The sequence below is a fragment of the Meles meles genome, chromosome X, assembly GCF_922984935.1.
Source record: "Meles meles chromosome X, mMelMel3.1 paternal haplotype, whole genome shotgun sequence".
NCBI classification, from domain to species: Eukaryota; Metazoa; Chordata; class Mammalia; order Carnivora; family Mustelidae; genus Meles; species Meles meles.
In genome coordinates, this window is record NC_060087.1 from 46,543,461 (window position 1) to 46,563,730 (window position 20,270).

Genomic DNA, 20,270 nt, shown 5'->3' on the forward strand with positions numbered 1-20,270 from the left:
GCCTGCTTCCCTCTCTCTCTCTCTCTGCCTGCCTCTCTATCTCCTTGTGATCTCTATCTGTCAAATAAATAAATAAAATCTAAAAAAAAAAGGAAAGCCTAGTAGTGGCCTTGACCAACCTCTATGTCTTATACAGTCTCCCAACCAATCAACTTTCTATTGGTTTCACTTCTTAATTCAATAGGCTGGCAGGTTGGAACATCTGAAAAATATGCTAATAGCGTTATGAACAAACTGATCAAGCAAAGGTGAAAAACTAAGGGTGTGCCCATCTCAAGTGAAAAAAAAATACCAAGCAATTATTAAGCTAATTGCTAAATAATTGCTTACCTACAAAAAAAGGTAAAATAAAGCCAGGTCATTACAGTACAATTCTTGGCTCTGTGGCAACTACTGATTTACTAGAAACTGGGATATAAACATATCCGAAGAGTGAAGGGGGGAGATACAGGGATATGTGTGTGGAGGGGCATAAAATCCTCTTCTACTATAAGGAGATTTTGAGATAATGTCTCAGACTGCTAAGTTAAGAAACAGTAGTCATATAATATTGCAGGTCAACTATACTTCAATAAAAAGAAGAAATAGTATAGATATATAGAAACATGGTGGTCCTTCAGTAAAAACCCTTTCAGCTACAAGCAACACAAAACCAAAATGACAGTGCCTTGAACACATATGGCTTTATTAATTCATTCATTTATTTTTCAGTAAGTTAATTTATTATTAACATCAGTGTGGCATGGGTTCAGCTGCTCAATGATGCCATCAGGAAATTAGGTTCTAACTTTTTCTTCCTTCATATGTTGCATCTTCACCCTCATATTCATCCCCTCGCTGTCACAAGATTGCTGTCACAGCTCTAGGCAGCACGACTCTAATCAAGGAAGAGAGGAGGAAAGGGACAGTGTCAGCTCTGCATGTCTCAGAAAGCAAAACCCTTTTCAGAAGCGCCCCCCACCCCTTCCCAGCAAACCTCTCATGGCCATAACTGGGACACATAACCATTTCTAGCTGCAAGGAAGCTTAAGAAAGTATCTGGCTCTTCACCCTGACAAGGAGATGACAAAGGGGAAGGGGGCTGGGAGTGGTAAATGCCAGAAACAGCCAAAGACTGGTAAGATCATTTTATGTAGTTGCCTCTAGGAAGCAGGGGCTTGCAGTGGGAGGGGACAGGGTATTGCTGGGTTTTCTTGTAAGCTCTTCAGCACTACTGTATTTTTTTAAACATATGCAAGCATTACTTTGATGAAAAAATAAAATTTAGAAATAAAGTGTTAGGGTTTCTCTGAAAGAAACATATTAAAAAAGAAAAAAGAAAAAAAGAAAGAAAACAGAAAAAAACCAAAAGCTCGTAGCAGTTTTCTGTCTCCAGAGGAAAGGACATCAATTCGTCCTGGAAGCAAACTTATCAGAATGAGTTTGTTACTTAGACTAAGGTATCTCAGGTATCTGTGCCCCGATATTAGAGAGAATTGTGCTAGCACCATTAATGGTAACATGACTGGTGGAAACCAGTACAGCACCACGTAGCGCTTACGTGGGGTGACTGTGGTTTGACAGTCCTGGTGCAATTTCCTGTCTGCCATTTATTAGTTCTGTGATCCCGGGTGAGTGACACCTGGGAACCTCACTTTCCTTCTTCATGAAATGAAGGTAATTCGAGTGCCAGGTACAGAGTAAACATTCAGCACATGTTATCCACTCTGATTCAAATGTTAAATGTTCTGAGCAGTGACATGGGTTGGGTGTCCTTTAACAGCATTATGTTTCCACTGAGTTCGTTTTTTATCCCAAACATGGGTTTGGACTGGACTGTCCCTGAAAATTATTTGCTCCTGAGAGATGTGTGTGCATATTTTTGCCCAGGCCTTTGCTCACAGAAGATAACTCAGTAGGGACCACATCAAGAGAGATGCCGGCTTGGAGTGCTGTTGGCTCCTGTTGAAGGAAAGACTGTAAAAAAGGAACTAGACAGGATGGTCATTTCCGCCATACATATTCTTTAATGTTAAAAACAATCCACTCTTTGAGATGTGCTGCTGACTATTGTGATTGCCTCATGTAGGCCTGGGAGTAGGGAACAGAACAATGACTTCCTTTTTCTGGTGACAAGGTGAGAGCTGGAGATCTGAGCCCATGGCCAAAACCATACAGTTGTTGGATGATCATCTTGCCCACACATGGTATCAGTGCTGGGGGCTAAGAAGAGAGAGAGCCAGTAGGCAGCCCCATTCAGAGGGGCATGGGTGCCATTCTCTTGGAGAGGTTAATATTTGATATCCATTTACAATTTTCCTTCCTGGCTTGGTAATGATCATGTAATCTCGAAGACTCCAGTTAAGCTCTATTAAGCACACATACACAGAATGATGATTGCATCCACAGAATATTGCATCCATTAAAGAAAAGGATGCTATGAAAAAGACACCTTTGGAGAATAAGAAAGAGAGCTTAGAAATGTAAAATGACTCCCAAAAGAAAAAAAGTACAATAGAAGATAAATTCAAGAAAATGTCCCAGGGGGCGCCTGGGTGGCTCAGTGGGTTAAAGTCTCTGCCTTCAGCTCAGGTCATGATCCCAGCGTCCTGGGATCGAGCCCCCGCAGCATCAGGCTCTCTGCTCAGCAGGGAGCTTGCTTCCTCCTCTCTCTCTCCCTGCCTCTCTGCCTGCTTGTGATCTCTGTCTGCCATATAAATAAATAAAATCTTTAAAAAAAAAAAAAAGAAAGAAAATGTCCCAGGTTGCAGAATAAAAAAACAAAGACACGGAAACTATGAGAGAAAATAAAAAGACAAAGATAATCATTCAGGAGATCCAACACCCAACTACTAAGAGGCCCAGAATGAGAGAACAGAGAAAATAAAGGAAAGAAATTAAGAAAGCAAGCAAACATTGTGATTTCTCAGAGGAGAGGAACATGAGTCTTCAAATTGGAAAAGCCCAACGACCAGGTGTCCAGCAAAACAGACGGGGCAAAAACACACTCCTGTGCTCATCACTAGATATTTCAAAACATATGATGGGAGAAAACAGTAAGCTTCCAGAGGTGAGGAAAATAGGTCACCAAGAAAGGAATGAGAATAATATTAGCACACAACTTCTAATCAGCAGCACTACATGCTAAATGCGGTACCTCCAAAATGCAGAAGAAAAAATATTTTGAACATAGAATTCTAAAGCCAAACTATCACCCACATATGAAGATAAAATAATGCTACATTTTCAGACATGCAATGACACCAAATTTTACCTTTCTTAGGAAGTTACTTGAAGATGTTCTCCAACGAAATGCATGACATCTCAGTCAGGATTCTTGGATGCCAATAACAGAAACTGACTCTAGTTAACTTAAGCAGAAAAGGTACTTATTACAAGGTTATCATGTAGTTCACAGAAGCGTGGAGACATGGAAGCCATAGCTAAGGCACACTGTGGGAACAGCCAGGTTAGAATGCTGCTACCCCCACTGCTACAACCCCCGGAGGTCATCCTACCACCACACACCACTACAGATGAACTCCAGCTATCCTCCTGTCTGGTCCCATTTATTTATGGTCAACTTCAGCATTGTCTTACTCATGCTCTTCAATCCATGGCACATTATTTTCCTCAGTGCATTCAAGGCCCCTCTTTTGCTTTATTTCATTGAATTATTATTTTCTGCTTTCAGTTCCCATCTCTGTTCCCATTCTACTGCCCACTAGAGTGAGCGACTTGAGTGTATTTCACATATATACACTTCCAATCCATCTTTCACATATTTAGATATGTGCACACCCATGAAAATAGACAGTGTTGTTTGACAATTACCTAAATGGTGTTATGCTGTCAATCTCATGCTGTTTTTACCTTTTCACTCAACACTGGGCTTTGGAGACCTATCTGTGTGGCTACAGTAAATTTAGCTCCTTTCTTTTTATTGTTTTATATTTTCCATCTTATAAATATACCACAGTTCACTTATCTGGCCCCTTGGTGATGGACACCTAGATTGTTTCCAATTCCTCACTAAACACAAACAACGCTAGAACAAAACTCAATTATATTTCCTTAAGGAACTGTGTGAAAATTCCCCAGGAATATATTTCTCTGGAATATATATTCAGGAGTGCAGTTGCTATGTTGTAGGATCTACACAGACTGAACCTCAGGAAGTACTGCCAAATTAATCTCTAGAATACCTTTATCAGTTCACACTTCCACCCACAATTTTCCTTTCCTTCACAACTTCACCAGTAATTGATAATATCTGACTTTCTGCATGTTGGCATTCTTGTGATTTGTTATTTTAATTTTCATTTTTCTAATTATTAGCAGAGTTGAAAATGCCTTCATATATTCAATTTTCCCCTTGTGTAAATTCAAGATTCTCCTTCTGTTACTCTTCATATCATTTGCCTATTTTCCTATTAGGTTTATTATCTTCTTTTCTAGTTACTAATCTTTTGCCAGTTTTGCACATTGCAAATATATCCTCCTAATCTATCATCCATATGTTAATTTCGTATATTCCTGTCTTCCCTGTACTGCTGACTCTAGATTCAAGGCCATGAACAGAGTATATTCAACCCTTGTGCCCGGTGGGCAGAGAAAGAAGTTTCTGACCTCCTTTAGTTCCCACAGCAAGAAGTGAAACCCTGCCTCTCACCAAGACTCACGGGAGTGGGGCTCTCCCAAACACGATGATTTAGATGCCAGGCAGCCACTAGAGTTCACTCTTTTGGTTGCCGAACATCCACATACACCCTTCTTCCCAAAGTTACTCTACAAAAATGCTTCCACCTAACATAGTGCCTCATATAACCAAAAACACACTCCTTCCCTCTCCAAAAGGAGACAGCAAAAATTCTAAGAACACTTTCAGGTGCAAACAATATAAAACTCAATTCAAGCCAGCTTAAGTAACAAACGTAATTTATTAGCTCACTTAACTGAGAAGTTCGTAGGCAGGGCAGACTTCGGGCATGCTATGATCAGGAATATGGTTCCATTCCTCTGTGATTCTTTTGCCTTCTTCATTTGTCAGCTCCATCCTCAGGTAGGCCTTCTGCATGCTTCTTTGCTACATGCTTCTTTGTTCATATCCAAGGGAAGATAGGCCACCTCTTCCCTCAAAAACTGAACAAAAGTCCTAAATTTCAGTGTGACTGGATCATCCCTGAACCAATCATCACTGTGGCAAGGGGGCGTGATATTCAGATTGGTTTATACCAATAAAGGACTATACCTAGAGCTGGCAGCGGGGTCGACCCCACTCAAATTGTATAGTTGTCACACAGTGGGGGAGGAGAGGAATGGATGTTGGAAAACAACCACAAAGTCCACTACAAAGGAGTAAACTAAGAAAGAGGAAGATATGGGGTCCAGGAAAGATTGGGTCCAGCCCAGAAGAGTAATGAAGGGACGTCCCAGGATGACAGTTGTGCTGCAGGCCTACAGAGCAATCAGTCCAAATTGGAGCAGGAAGACGGAGGCTCCAGGAGGAAGGTATCTGGGAAAAAAGGGGATTCAAACGATTTTATACTTTCCTTGAGAATTTGGAACAACTTAAGAAGAAGATAAAGTCAGACAATGCAAGGAAAAAAGAAAGGCAATTAGAAACTCCCAGGAAAAAATGCATAAGAAAAGAAATGTAATCCTAGTACACTAATTGGAGTGGCAGGGAACAACATTTACATAATTATAATAACATCAACACTTTATTGACTTTAACCTTTTAGAGTGATCTGTCAGCTAAGTATGGATGACTTAATTATGGTTATAGACCAGAATGTAAATGCTATTAATCTTATTAACATAAAAGTATAAATGACAGAAGTTGAGAGACTGAAAGGAGTATAAGTCTATTATTTAAAAGTACCAAGGTAAGGAATAGAGGCTATATAATTAATAATAGAGCTATAGTGGGTGCATGGGAGGAGGGTAGTTGGGTGATTTAAATAGCAGGAAGTCAACAGATAATGTCTAAAAGTGATAAATAAGTTGATAAATAGAAAAATCTGCATATTATTTAGAAATATTAAGATAATTACCAGAAAAATTAAAAACAAACCGTTATCGACCAGTAGATTCCCAGGTCAAGATGGCAGACTTACCATGTGTTTATCTCCACTCCCACCTGAGACCTTGTTAAAATGATAGTAAAGGAATTTAAAAAAAGGTATAAAAACACAATGATGAAGAGAATGAGAGCAGGTCCATCAGCAAAAGAGAGGTTTCAACACATTTTTGGAAGATAGAAAGTAATGGAGGAATGGTAACTGATGGAGCATGGTGGAGAAAGCCATAGCCTGGAGTATGCATGGAGATGAGGCCACCGAGGAAGGAGTTGATCTTTCTCTGCAGAAGCCTGGAATGTCTTGAGTCTTAACAATGCCAGGTATGATATAAAGTGGGTGAGATATTGGCTGAAAACAGGGAGATTAATTGGAAGGTTGTATATCAAATCATTAACCCACCCCTTGTGTACAATTCACAGCAGCCAGGTGTCTACCCATTAGGCAAAACCCGGAGGGTTCTTAATTAACAAAACTGAACCTCAGAGAAAAGATCTTTGCATTCTGGCATTTGGGGGACTCTGCAGCATAGCAGTCAGTTCTCCACCAATCATCCTAAAGGGAAGCCACCAGTCACCTAGCACTGTCCCCCATCCACAGAGCTTCCAATCAGGTATTTGTTGCTAAATTCCTAAATATGAGTATACGACCATGGATTACCAGGCATTTGAGAAACAGCCACAAATTAAGAGAGACCAAAATAAGCAAACAGGGTAAAATGAACCACAAAGGAAACATATTTTTTTGAAAAGAAAAAAAATATATAAAAATACCTCTATTGTACCCAGAGAGTCAAGATACTAGGGCATCCACTAAACAAGAACTGGATGCTGTAAGAAAGGAAAAGGAACATGAATGGATATTTGGAAATTTTAAAATGTGATTGTCAAAAAGAAAAGAAATTTGATAGAATAGTTGAAAGATAAAAAAGTTCAATCTACTCCCAAAAGGAAGAGAGGGAGAGAACTAGGAAGGGAGGGAGGGAGGGAAAACGAGATTGAGGGAGAGAACAGATAAAAACTACCAAAGATCAATTCAGAAGGAGTTCCCAGAGAGAACAAAGAAATCGGAAGGGAGCAATGTATTCAATAAAAAAGAGAATTCCCCAGAGTTAAAGAACTTCAAAATGAAGGGACCTAACGAGTGACCAACACTACAAATGACAAAACCCCAAACCTAAACACATAACTATAAAATTTCAGAACACCAAGAATATAATTTTTTAAAAATAACTAAAGTGGGGGTGGGTAGGTGGGTAGAGAAGTACTTTTCCCTGTTTCTCTCCCCAACTACAGCTAAAATCCTGGGGCACTGTAATATAAACCTAAGAAGGTCCCACCAGCAAATGTCAAGTGTGGAGCTTAGACTTTGACCCTCACTGGCTGTAAAAACTCACCCCTCTCCCTCAATACTGGGGTGGTTATCAGAGAAGTTTGAGTAGGGAGCTTCAACTCCTATTTCCCCACCCAAGAATGAGGAAACCCTCCTTCTCGGTTGTCAACAGAAACTAGACTTCCATGCCCACCTGGCAGTAATGAGGCAGTGTCTCCTCTTTCACTGCTGGAACAGTGTCTGAGGAGGCAGGCTGAAACAGAATGCCCAGGTTTCAAAAATTACTCATCATACCAAGAACCAAGAAAATCTCAACCTGAAAGGATAAAAGACGCTCAATAGACTCCAACACTGATATGAGGTGTTAAAAATTATCTGACAAGGGAGGCATCATAAAAATGCCTCAATGTACAATTAGGAACATGCTTAAAGCAAATTAAAAAATAGAAACTATCAGTAAAGAAAAAAGATAAAAAGAAGAATCAAATGGAAATTTTAAATTGAAAACTACAATAACCGAAACAAAAACCTTAAAGGATTGGGCTAACATCAAAATGGAGAAAACAGAGTAAAGAATCAGTGAACTTGGACACAGTGAACTTGGAGAACGATAGAAACACCCAAACTGAAAAACAAAAAGACTGGAAAAAATAGTGAACAGAACCTTAGGGACCTGTGAAACTATAACAAAAGATCTAACATTTGTGTCATTGAGATCCTGGAAGGAGAAAAAAAAAAAAAAAGATGCAGGGAAAGTCACCTATAAAGCCATGAGACTCAGACTGTTAACAGACTGTTTATCATCAAAATTTGATGCTAGAAGAAAGTGGAGCAATGCCTTCAAAGTACTGTGGGAAAATGATGTTGAACCTCAAGCTTTATAGCCAAATATAAGGATGGAATAAAGATCTTTTCAGACATGCAAAGACAGGAAGTCTAACTCCTACAAACTTTTCTGAGAAAGTTACTTGAGGATGTGCTCCATCAAAATAATAAGAAAACAAACAAACAAACCCTGAGAACTAACAAATAGTGGATATGAACAAGCAAAGCAGAGAAGGAAGGTTCCAAAATGACAGCCCGTGCATCAGCCTAGATAGCAACTAGTTCAGATTTGAGAAAGAGTATAAGAGAGCTCCAGGAAAAAGATGTCCTGGGGGGGGGGGGGGGTAAGCTTGATGGAATATTTAATGTAATAGAGATTTTTGAGACGAAAAAAATTAGAATACATGATAAAGTCAAAGCAGTGAAAGATAAGAGAATTAGAAACTTGAGGGAAAAATTAAAAACTACAAGGAAAAATTATAAAAAGTACATTAAATGGCTTCTTCAGTGAATATTTACAGTTATATTAATATAATCACTTACCACTTTTCAACTTCCCAAATCAAACTATCAAGCTACAGACAACGCGCATACCAAAAATCTTAAATCATGATTACAGAATTCAACGTTATCAATTTTGACAATATAAAAAGACCAGATGACAGAAGTTAGGGAGGTTGACAGCGGACGGTGTAAAAAAGAAAAGACATTCTCATCTAACAAAGTTCTGGTTGTTAAGAAATATTGTCTCTAAGTCATGGAAAATGAAACAAAAGTGCTATTTAAATTCAGAAAAGTAGTACAGAAACTAAATCAAATGAGAAGCAGGTAAGACAAGAATTGAACTCAGTGTAATCTAATTTATCATAGCAGGACACCAATGGATTAATGTCTGAAACTGATAAAAGACAAATGCTCACATAACACAATACTTAGAAATGGAGGTCACAATCAGAAGAAATAACTAAAAGTGGTTGCTGATAAAGAAAGGTGGTAGAGTGGGAATGGGGCTGTGGAACTCACTTTTCATATCTTTTTGTAACTGATTTAAGTTTACTGATGTCTTCTACATAACGTGCCTGCATTACTTGTTTTAAAATGAACACGTATTTAATTTTTAAAAACACAGAAGGACACTCCTGCCCACTACTTCCTCCAAATTCCCTTGTTCCTGCAGACCTAATGGCGGCAGAATAGAAAAAAATTCAGGAAACTTGCAGTCTCCCTTCCTGCCTTGCCCTTCTGTGCAGCTCTTCTGCAGTCAAACTGCAACTTTGTTAGCCTGCAGTCATCCCATTTACACCACCTCCTGGCTTGTTTTCATCTCCCAGGCCTGGAGAGCGCTTACTCCGGTCTACCAGTTGGGATCCTCTACTTATTTTTCAAGGCTCAGCTCAAATTCTACCTCCAAAGTCTTCCTTGGTCCCCTGGTAGAACTTTTTCCTTGCTCCTCAGGGACTCCCAAGTCTTCATTTGTGCCCCTAATTATTACACTTAGATGTTCTCTCTCCCAGGTATATTACTTGGGTCAGTATCTCATGCTTGCAACCATCTTCCACACTGGCTACCAGAGTGATCTTCCTAAAATACCAATCTGACTCTGCTACTCCCCTTCTACAGCTTCCTAAGCCCGACTGCCTGGTTTTTACCACTTTTTCCAATATCCATTCCCCCCAAAATCCATGCACTTCCACACTCTTCATAGAACTTTACTTAGGCAGCTCTTCTGCTTGGAATATTCTATAGTTACCCTTTCTACAAGGTAAACACCAACTCTTCCTTCAAGATTCAGTTCAAGCAGCCCCTTCTCTATAAAGGCTTGCCTGAGTACTCCCTCCATCCTACCCCATCCCACAGAGGAATGGTCCTATATTCTCACCCTGCCTCATCTAGACTTCTGCTCTATAATCTCTCACCTTTGGTGCACTCACCTGCGTCCCCAATTAAACTGTGAATTCCTAGACTCTGGGGAGTATATCTCATGCCCAGAACCTAGCACAAGGCCTGACATAATGCAAAAACACAATGTGTGCTTGCTGACCAAATGGGGGCAAAAGTGATGACAAGTAGATCCGAGAAAGAACAAAGGAGCCAACAAACGAGTGAATACTTACATCAATGCCTGAGTGCAGAATACATGAAAATGAATGAATTCTCCACTAATAGGTGAACAGATGAACGAGTGGCTGAACGAATGAGAAAAAGAAGCCAGTACGTAAATGAATGAGAAATGCCTGTGCCAGTGAGGATGTGAAAGAAAGAATGACTTCCCACCTGTGTCTGGTTTCAAACCCACATGGAAGACCTTCTGCCCTGCTTTCCACCCATCTACAGTGCACACCACTGTTAACTTCTTTTAGATTACAAGAACAGACACACTCAGATTAGTGATGGAGATTTATTGAAGCATTCATAGGGAAATAAGGAAGACAAAAACAGCTACACAGGCAGCCTCATGGAGGAACAGAAACTCAAAAATGGTTCATGATCCAAAGCAGCTCTAGAGCCTGGCTTATCATGTCACCCCCTCAGCTGCAGGCATCTGTTGCTCCCTTCTCTAGTGCTTCCCAAAATGGTGACTCAATTTCTTTCTGGCTGTATTTATACTCCTCCTACTGCTACTTAGACTACCTTTCTTTCTTTTCCTTTTTTCCTGCTACCCTCCTTGCTACTGCTTGGCCTTCGGGGGCCTCATTGCTTCTTGGCCTCCTGGCTCCTGCAGCTTCTTGGCTTCCAGGGCTTCGGTTCCAGTTCATCCAGGGCTTCTCTTGTGTTGTAGCTTCTGTTTGCCTGGTCATTCCTGCAGCCTCTTCGATTCCTGTTGCCTTACTACCTTGTGGCTCTGAGAGTCTCACTGCTTCTGCTGCCTCTTGGATCTTGTCATTCAAGCCTTCTGCTGCTTCATGGATCTCACATTCAGGGTTTTGTCTCATGGTTTCTGTTCCTCGTGGCTCCTGCTACATTGTGGCTCCTATTGCTTCATGGCTTCTGTGTCCTTTTGGCCCAATGTTGTCTTGCTGCTTCATGGCTTCTGCTACCTTGTGGCCCCATGTTCTCATGATATGTTTCATGGTCCCTGCAGCTTTCTCCTTGCTTTTTCTATTCAGCTTCTGGCACCCCTCATCCATCACCACTTTTGTCTTGCTAAATGCTAATTAATAGTTCACTTCTGAATGCCTCACATTTAGCCTCCCTGGAGGCCATTTGATACAGGCCATCCCTATGAGGTGGAGTTCTTACACCCGTCCACCTAATAGGCTATGGCCTAGAGATTGGCTGTCCTTGAGTCAGATACTATCCCAAACCATTTGTGGCCAGAACTGTGAGGTCACATGGTACAGAGCATGGCAACTCATGCTTAAGAAACCCCTTAGAAGTGGGCATGGCAGGTTTGCTGACAGTTTCCAGAAGGGGGCAGTGTAATTGGCAAGCTTCTTGTTTGGCCTGTCCAATACACCAACCTTCAAGGCCAACCTAAGTCCCACCTTCTCCCTAGCCACCTCTGCCTGTTGTATCTGTGAAGGGAGAGATCAAGGCTCTAGTGGTGATGTGGAAAGGGAACGTAGGTTCCACTTCTGGCTCTGAAACTTTCTAGTAATGGGACCTTGGGCAAGTTCCTTCCCCTCCCAGGGCCTCAGGAGGGGGTTGGACAAAGTCTGTAAGTTCCCTTACAGGTCTGACATCTGGGCATCTCACTTTAGGTTACTGTCTAAGGAATGGGAGTCTTACCTGGGGAAGCCCTCAAAAACATCTCTTGAGGTAGGAAAGAGGGAGTCAGAGTCCTGGCTTGGAAGAGCCTCACTGTATACAGGAGGTGCTTAGCCAAGATTTATTGAACTGGATGAATGAATCAATGGCTTGGGGGAGAGGGGGAGGGAGGGGACCACACAACACACAGAAACTTTTAACTAACTTGAGGGAAGAATTCCAGTAGCTGAGGCTGGAAGGAGATTCTGACTTAGATGGATGAGGAAAGAGAATGACTGGAATAGGGTAGGAATCTGGGCTACTGATGGGCACTCATTCTATCCTCTCAGTCACCCTCCACATCCAGTGATCCTCAATCATCAAGTCTGGCTCACACTTTTATTGCCTCCAATCCATTCCCACTGCCCTTGCCCTTGAGTAGGCCTCCTGGGCTTCTCAACAGCTTCCTAGCTGATCTGTCTCCATTCTCCATCACAAGTGCATTCATTCGCATACTCATTCACTCAAAAACTATTTATTGGGTGCCTGTTTTGGGTCAGGCACTGTGCTTTTTGCTGGGGATATGCCGGTAGCAAGATAACCCCAGGCCCATCCCTGTGGTGCTTTCTGCTTACTCAGAGACAAAACAAGCAAACACACAGTGAGAAATTGAGCCAACGGGGAAACTACAGGCGTGGGAGCATACAGTATGCACATTTAACCTAATCCATTTCCAGTGGCTGACCAGAAAGAGGTTTATTAAATTCGCATCTGACCCAGCGTCTCCCCTGCTTAAAACCATTCCATGGCTCCCACACTGCCTTCGGGCTACAGTTCCCAAAGCTGGCTATACCCTACAGTCATGTGCTTATTTTTCTAAGCACTCAAGATCCTGAGGCCTCACCCCAGTTACAGAAATCAAACTTTTTGAGGCTGGGGCCCAGAATGCTCCACGTGGTTCTGGTGCATAGCCAGTTTGGGAACCACACTGTCTCATGAGAGAAATCTGAACTCTGCTGAGATCTGAAACCTTGTTTCAGTACTTCTTAACTGTTTTGCTGTTTCTTGTCTTCAGGTTTTTGTGCATACTGTCCCCACTCCCTGAAAATTCCTTCCACTTCAACTAGGTAATTCCTACCAGGATCTCAAGACTCAGCTCAGGTGTCACCTCCTAGACTAGAGGATGCCTTCCCTGAACCTCTGTATAAGCTACAGGCCCTTCCTTTTCCACACTCCTTTCAGAGGGCTATCAGACTGCATGGTTAACGGCTGTTCTAGGAATTGCCTCCCCTAACTAATGAGCTCCTCAAGGCAGGGTAAAGATTTGACTCATGTTTATGTACCTGGTGGGCAACACAGTGATTCCCAGAGTGAAGTGCCCAGTTAAAGGTAAACACAGTCATGGAGCATTCTTCAACTCCCTAGACCAAGGCTACTGGGTCCAGGGTATAAGGGAGTCAACCTAGCATCCTCCAACAAGTCCTAGGGATTCTATTTGGATCTAGCTTACTCCTGGAAACACACTGTGCCAAAAGCTCTCACCTGAGCACAGCCTTCACTGAGCACATGCTCCTTTGTGATGACAGAAAGCAGTGCGGCACAGTGGGAAAGCACTAGGCAAGCAGAGATCCCTCCTAGTTGAAGTCTAGATTCTACCAATGACCCACTGGATTCTAGGACAAAGCCTTTCACCTCTCTGATCCTTAGGACCTAAGTGCTCTGCAGCACTTGTGTCCCTGTGGGCCAGGGCTTTAGTCCAAGGCATCTCATCTAATCCTTTCCACCGTGTGAGGTAAGAATTAGGTATCCAGACTATTATCCACACCTACTGAATTAGATATCCAGGGGTGGGACCAGAGCAAGGAGCTCCACATCCTTTGGATATGGGGGTGCAGCAAGGAACAGCTGCTTTGCATTGTAAGCCCTTCTGTACTATTTTACTTCCTAATCAGTGTATATATTGCTTTGATTTTTAAAAAAGAAAAAAGAAAAATCTTCACAAGTGATTCTGGTGCACAGCCAAGGTTGAAAACCACCCTTGTAGTGGAGAAAGCACAAGACTGAATTGGGGGGTGGGGGAGCCTGGTTCAGATTCTTACTGTTACCTGGTAGCTGGGTCACTTAACCTTCCTGGGCCTCAGTTTCCTCATCTGTAAAGTGGGGCAAATAGCAATTGCTACCCTGAAAGGCCTGGGATGATCTAGGTGTCAGCCAAACTCCTTCCAGCACACTTAATCTTCCCTACATTGCTGCAAAGTAGGGCACAGATTAAATCCCTTTCTATGTGAGGAAACTGAGATCCAGGGAGGTGAAGTAATGAGCTCAAGTTTCTACAGGTAGGATTTGAACCAGGGCGACTCCCAAATTGTGCTTTCAGATATGCCAGCATTTCCTAAACTATAGCACATGTACCACTGGTGGTATGTGACTTCTTTGGTTGAACACAAATTTATTTTGAGTTATGCCTTTTAATATGTATTAGAAAAATACATAATTAGCATATCAAACCCATGGTTTCATGGATATCACTACTTAGGATGAAACTGAAGTAGATAACAATGTTACACCTAAGACAACCTCAAGAAAAAGATTGAGTAAATAGTACAGGAGGGCAATTTGGAAGCCTCTATTTAAAACAAAAATATAAATAGTCTATGACTCTGCAATTCAACTTCTAGGAAGCAACCCTAGATAAACTCATATACACATGTGTGCGTGCACACGCACGCGCACACACACACACACATATGTTCCTGTGTTGTATTTTGTAATAGCAAAAAGAGAAAACAGTCTTAACTAGCTATCACAAAAGAAATGGGTATGATGTGATAGAGTCATGATGGCACTCCATACGGCAATTACAAAGGATGAATTGAATCTACATTTAGCAAAAACATGCATAGATCTCAAAAACTGTTAAACAAGGAAAGCGAATTGCAGAACGACTCAATATACCATTTGTATTAAAGACACAATATTTTCAATGAGCTCATATATGTCAAAGTCTTTAAACTGTCTAGATGGATGTACAACAAACATAACAGCAGTTTAGAGGGGGACGGGCAATGGTAGTCAAACACGGCTAGCTCTACTTATAAATCTGACGTCTTAGAGAATGGATTCATGAGTCACTTGAGTAATTGGAACAAATTTAACTTTGAAGAAACAAGAATGCGGTATACAATCAGGACAAGGTGATGGTCTGACAGTGTATGAGAACGAGCATAGGCTGACCTCATGGCAGCAGGCTCTGCTGCCTCTGCACGGTCCCTGTAGCTGACACAGGTTAGTTCCCAGACGGAACTTCACACACATTCGGCCGGGATGTGGCCCAGGCTACCTCTCCCCGACTTCCTCATGACCTGGGTTGGGGCCCAGGCACCTGGTTACCATACATGATTGAAGCTATAGGCTTCCTTAAGCCCTTCACTTACCGGGTAAACCCCATCAGTGCCCTGGAACTTTCTCAGTAACCAAGGCATTTAGCATCTCCCAGATCTGGAGGTTCTTTCTGTCCCCAACAACTGGGATCAGAGCCCTCAGGGGTCCAGGTATGAGAAGGCTTATATTCTGAGAGGTTGGCACCTAGTTGGCTCCCAGTGAGGAGCTTGACATCATTAAATCCTATGAGGTAGGTAGTATTGTTAGCCCCATTTTACAGATGAGGAAACTGAGGCACAGAAAGGTCAAATGACTTGCCCAACATCAAACTAGTGATTTAACAAAAAGGACTAGAACCCACAAATGTCTGTCCCCAGAGCCCAGGTTCCACTCCTAGTGCCCAACCAAATCCTACCAATTTGTCAAGGTTCAGCTCAAATGTGACCTTCTCCAGGAAGCCTGGAGGTGATCATCCTCTTCTCAAACTCAAAGTACCTATAAATATGATTCAGCTGACCATGAGAAACCATGAACCCACTGCATCTCCTTGGTAGGAGCGTAGAGATCATATCTGATTTAGCTCTGTATTTCTAGAATAGAGCCTGACAAATAGAAGGTGCTCAATATATGTCTGATGAATACACAAATGAACAAAAACACAAATGAGTGAATGAGGGCAATTTCATGTGACTGATTCCTATGAGGTCCTGAATACCTTTGCCCAGCTCTGGGGTGCTGTCATACTAAGCTCTCTTGGAATCAAATTCAGCCTAGGCTCCTTCTAAAATGGATCTCCAATCTTTTATTATTTTGCAAGCACACCCATATGCACACATGCAGACACATATATACACACATACATACCCACACACAAGCAAGATGCAAGGGGCCCAACCCATGATTATGGGTGATGGGAGGAGGGGGGAGGTCTGGGAGAGGGGAAGATAGGGAATGGACAGATGGCCCTGTTCAGCTCAGTTCAGCTCAGCACCTCCTTCCAAAGGCCAGGATGCTCCCTGAAGCTCAGGAATTTTTGCTCCAGACCTAATATCACCTCTGTTCCTCTTCGTGCTTGACAGCAATGCCTAAATTCCATGACTATACCAAACAGGGACGGGAGGTAGGGGAAGGTTGGGAGCCAAATATCCAGAGATTGGGAGAGGGGCAGCTTAGGGATCCAGACAGGGCAGGAGGGCAGAACTACTGCTACTGCTCATTGGGGTTGGGGTTGGCATCTGGGTACTTGGTGAGGTCGAAGGTCAGGACTTTGCTGATCACACAGTCCCCTTGCTGAAGGAGGAGGGAGAAAAAGAAAAATGAAATTGTAAGGAGAGAATTAAGGGGGGGGGGTCTGGTGCCCCAGGACCGGGGGCCTCAAACCCTCCTCCCTACATACCTGCCCAAAGCCCAGGCAATGGTTCTCTCTGAGTGTGAGGATGTGCTCGGTCCCATGTGCCTTTTCTCCCTGCCTACCTCTGCATTCTCCTCCTTTTCTTTGCTGTCTGGCTCCTCTGCCTGGCCTTTCCACCTGTCCCCAGACGCAATAGCCCTAACCAGCTGGGCCGGCTAAGCCTCTAGGGCAGGGCTCCAACAAGCCCAGATGGCTGTTCAGGTCCTGAGTCCCTATGCTCCCCCGCCCCCATGGCCCTCCACTGCAGCCTTCCCTTCCTGCCCTGGGGAGTCAGGCAGGGAGTGGGGCTGGCTCCTGAGCCAGGCCCGCCCTACCTCGGGGTAGACTCCAATGAGGCTCTCAGCCTTGGTGTAGAACTCCTCCTTGAGAGAGATGACGATGGCCTGGAAGTTGCAAGTCGACTGCTCCTTGATGTAATTTGCCACCTGTGGGAGGGGCCGCCAGGCACTTAGCAGGGCTGAAGCCCTAACACTCCCTTGTGTTTTCCAGTCAGAACCAGAGGTAGAGGATGGGGTAAGGGGTGGATGGTAGGGGGAAGAGAGCCTGAGAGGCCACTGAATAGCACGGCGTGGATGGATGGCCCTGGGCCCAGCCTCCCAGGCACAGAGAGCAGGCAGCAGGAACGGCTAGAGCACACTCAGGAGTTGCTCCCTGAAACCCAGCCCCAACCTAGGGGCCTCCCTCCCGGGCCCCACTTTCCTTGCACCCACCTTGCCAATGTTGGTGTTATCCAGGGCAGCATCGATCTCATCCAGGACGAAGAAGGGGGCTGGCTTGTAGCTGGGAGGGAACCAGTAGGTGAGCTGACACTGATGGGGGCAGGGGTGAGGCAGGATAGCCCCAGGGCCCATCTCACAGGCCAGCATCACCCTCCACTTCTTCAGAGACTAAAAAACCCAGGTCTTAATGTTGCCTGAGCCCCAGAAGGTCAGTTTACCAACTGAACCCTCTTGTGCAACCAACCTTGTACTCCAGGATTCTACAGAACCAGAAGACATGGTTCTCTCCAGAGCTTCCAGACCGGCTGGGGAGATAGAGCTGTCCTAGGCTCTGACCACTCTGTCCAAGCTACCTGGAGGTCTACCCCACCCACCTGCGCCATGCTGTTGTGGCTTCCTGCCTCTCGGCACATGAGGCACCCAGCTGCCTAGAACACCTCCTGGTGTCTTCGGCTAACTTCTACTCATCCTTTGCATTTCCTGCTCAAGTGTTACCTGCTCTCGAAAGCCTTTCCTGGCCACCCACACCCTCCCCTGCACTGGGTTGGTGTCCCTCCTCTGTGCATCCACAACATACACACACTCACCCGGTTACAACACTTAGCTCACTGTTTACACATCTGGCTTTCATTAGACCATGAGCTCCTCAAGGACAGAGACCATGTCTGACACATCTGTGTCCCTAATCCCCCAAGAGTCTGGCACAGAACAGCCCTCAAGAAATGCTCACTGAATGATGCTATATAATCAAGTATTAAGTTGTGGGGGTCAGATTCAAGTATTACTGGCATTTAGGAGGGGGAGGTCAGGGTATGCCACAGTTGGTCAAAGCAGGCTTCCTAGAGGAACAGGAGGAGGAAAATGAGATGTGAAGGCGTGGCGATGGTCAAGCTAGATTTGCATAGAAAGGTCTAATTAGCCAGCAACCATGTAAGCAAAAGCCTGGTGGTGGGACTGAATACATGCGGGGGCCAGTGAGGGCATGCTGAGTGGATGAGGGTGGATGGGAAAGACAGGTCCAGGAAACCAAGGCCAGATGTGCTGTAGTAGGTAGGGAAACAGGGACGCAATCCAGATTCCACCAGAACATCTTCACCTCTGCAGATCTCTGCATGTCCTTGGGCCCCAGAGTCTCTGGTGGCCTCAGTTCAGTCTCTCCGTCAACTGCCCTGGGAAGAGCAGTCTTACCTGTGGATGGCAAAGAGCAAAGCCAGAGCCGCCACTGTTTTCTCCCCCCCTGACAAGTTGTCCATAGGTCGGAAGCGTTTGCCAGGAGCCACACAGTTATAGTTGATGCCATCCAGGTAGGGCTCCTCGGGGTTCTCGGGGCCCAGGAATGCCTAGGGAGAAGGCAGATGGGTCAGAATCTGGGTCTGTTCTAGATGAGGACAGGGAAAGGAGGCCTAAAGGGCAGGGCAATGTGATGGTGGGCGCTAGCTGGGTAAAGGACTCCAGCCTACCTGGGCACTGCTGTTGCGGGATAGGGCCTTGTAGATCTCATCGATGTTGGTGGCCACAGATTCAAAACAAGCATTGAAGCGGTCAAAGCGCTCCTTCTTGATCTGTTCGAATGCCTGCTTGGCTTTCTTGGCTCGCTTTCGGGCTGCCTCAAACTCTGCCACAAGGGAAAGACAGGTGACTCCTCAGTGCCCAGGCTCTGCCAAGGCTGAGGACCACGCCCTGGCAAGAATGACCTGTAAATGACAATTCACAGAGCAGGGACATCCCGAAGGGAGAAGAATGTTTGGGAAGGATCCCAGGAAAATGGCGCCACAACCACTTGCAAACATTAGGCTGGCCACACAGCACAAAGGAAGAAACCTGGGCCTGGAGCCACACAAACATGAATTCTACCCTGGGGTCAACCAGCAACCAGCTGTGTGACCTTGGGTAGGCCAATGACCCTCTCTGAGCCTCAGCAGTTTTCTGCTCTATAAGACAGGTGTGGTAACTAACCCCTACTGTTTAGGGCTCTTGGGAGTTTCCAGAAAGCACATAAAAATGGGAGCCGCTGTGATGTATAACAGGCCCTTGCTGTAACTTCAGCCTTCTGTCTTCACCTTAGACAGTAAAAGTAAAAGGGGTAAAAAAATCTTACCATCTGAGGTCTCCTGGAACTTGTCTCGGACACTTTCCAGTTTCTCCATGGCTTTCATGTTGGGGGCAGCAATACGCTGGAGTACACTTTGCTGCTCATTCAGCTTCTGCTGCAGTGTATTCATCTCCTGTTTGATCTCCTCCTCAGCCTGGGCATCCTGTAAACCCCAGGCCCAACGACATCAAGAGGGGCCCGGTCCCTGAGCTCAGGCCCCCACAAGAGATGCTCCACCCAGCAGGGCCTGAGCACTTGCTCCATGCCGAAGGCAGGTTATTCTTCCCTAGCACGTCTCCTCCCACAAGGTCCTACCTACAGCAACCATCCCACCATCCCTGGAGATTACAGGCTGATACCACTTTCTCATCTCTAGCCCTTCCCCCAGGCCCTGTCAACCTCTCTGTCTCTTAGGAGGAGCAGCTGGTGGTGCCCCTCTCTGGCTCTCAGCCCAGGCCATGAGCCAGCACCATCCAGGGTGACCTAGAGGCTCCCACACAGGCTGGTCTGGACTCCACCTACAGCTCCACAACGAATAAGGCAACTCACACTTTCTGCTCAGATCACCACATCTGAGCAAATTCCATTTGAGTTTGGTTTTAGGTCTTATGGATATTGCAATGCATATCTGGGCTTGTGCCTTTCTGCCACTTTAAGTCAACAAATATTTACTGAATGCCTTCCAAATGCCAGGCACTGGGGCCCTCATATCCTGTGAGCCATGGTTCCTGTGCTTACAGAGCTCATGGACTAACAGAGAAAGG

General features: G+C 44.4%; 1 protein-coding gene across 4 annotated transcripts in view; it reads right to left on the reverse strand.

Moving 5' to 3' along the window:
* Positions 1 to 664: 664 nt before the first annotated feature.
* Positions 665 to 20,270, reverse strand: part of SMC1A (structural maintenance of chromosomes 1A) — a 49,733-nt gene continuing 30,127 nt past the window's right edge. For 2 of the 4 annotated variants that reach the window (XM_045994630.1, XM_045994629.1), the window contains 6 exons: positions 19,513 to 19,669; positions 18,875 to 19,029; positions 18,603 to 18,754; positions 17,406 to 17,475; positions 17,010 to 17,120; positions 9,305 to 16,574 (listed from right to left, as the gene is read on the reverse strand). In XM_045994630.1, coding sequence (XP_045850586.1) covers positions 16,491 to 16,574; positions 17,010 to 17,120; positions 17,406 to 17,475; positions 18,603 to 18,754; positions 18,875 to 19,029; positions 19,513 to 19,669 — 729 coding nt within the window. In that variant the 3' untranslated portion in view covers positions 9,305 to 16,490. Of the gene's footprint in view, positions 878 to 3,253; positions 5,495 to 9,304; positions 16,575 to 17,009; positions 17,121 to 17,405; positions 17,476 to 18,602; positions 18,755 to 18,874; positions 19,030 to 19,512; positions 19,670 to 20,270 lie in introns of those variants that run through there. The other 2 variants (XR_006816804.1, XR_006816803.1) reach the window with 2 other exon arrangements.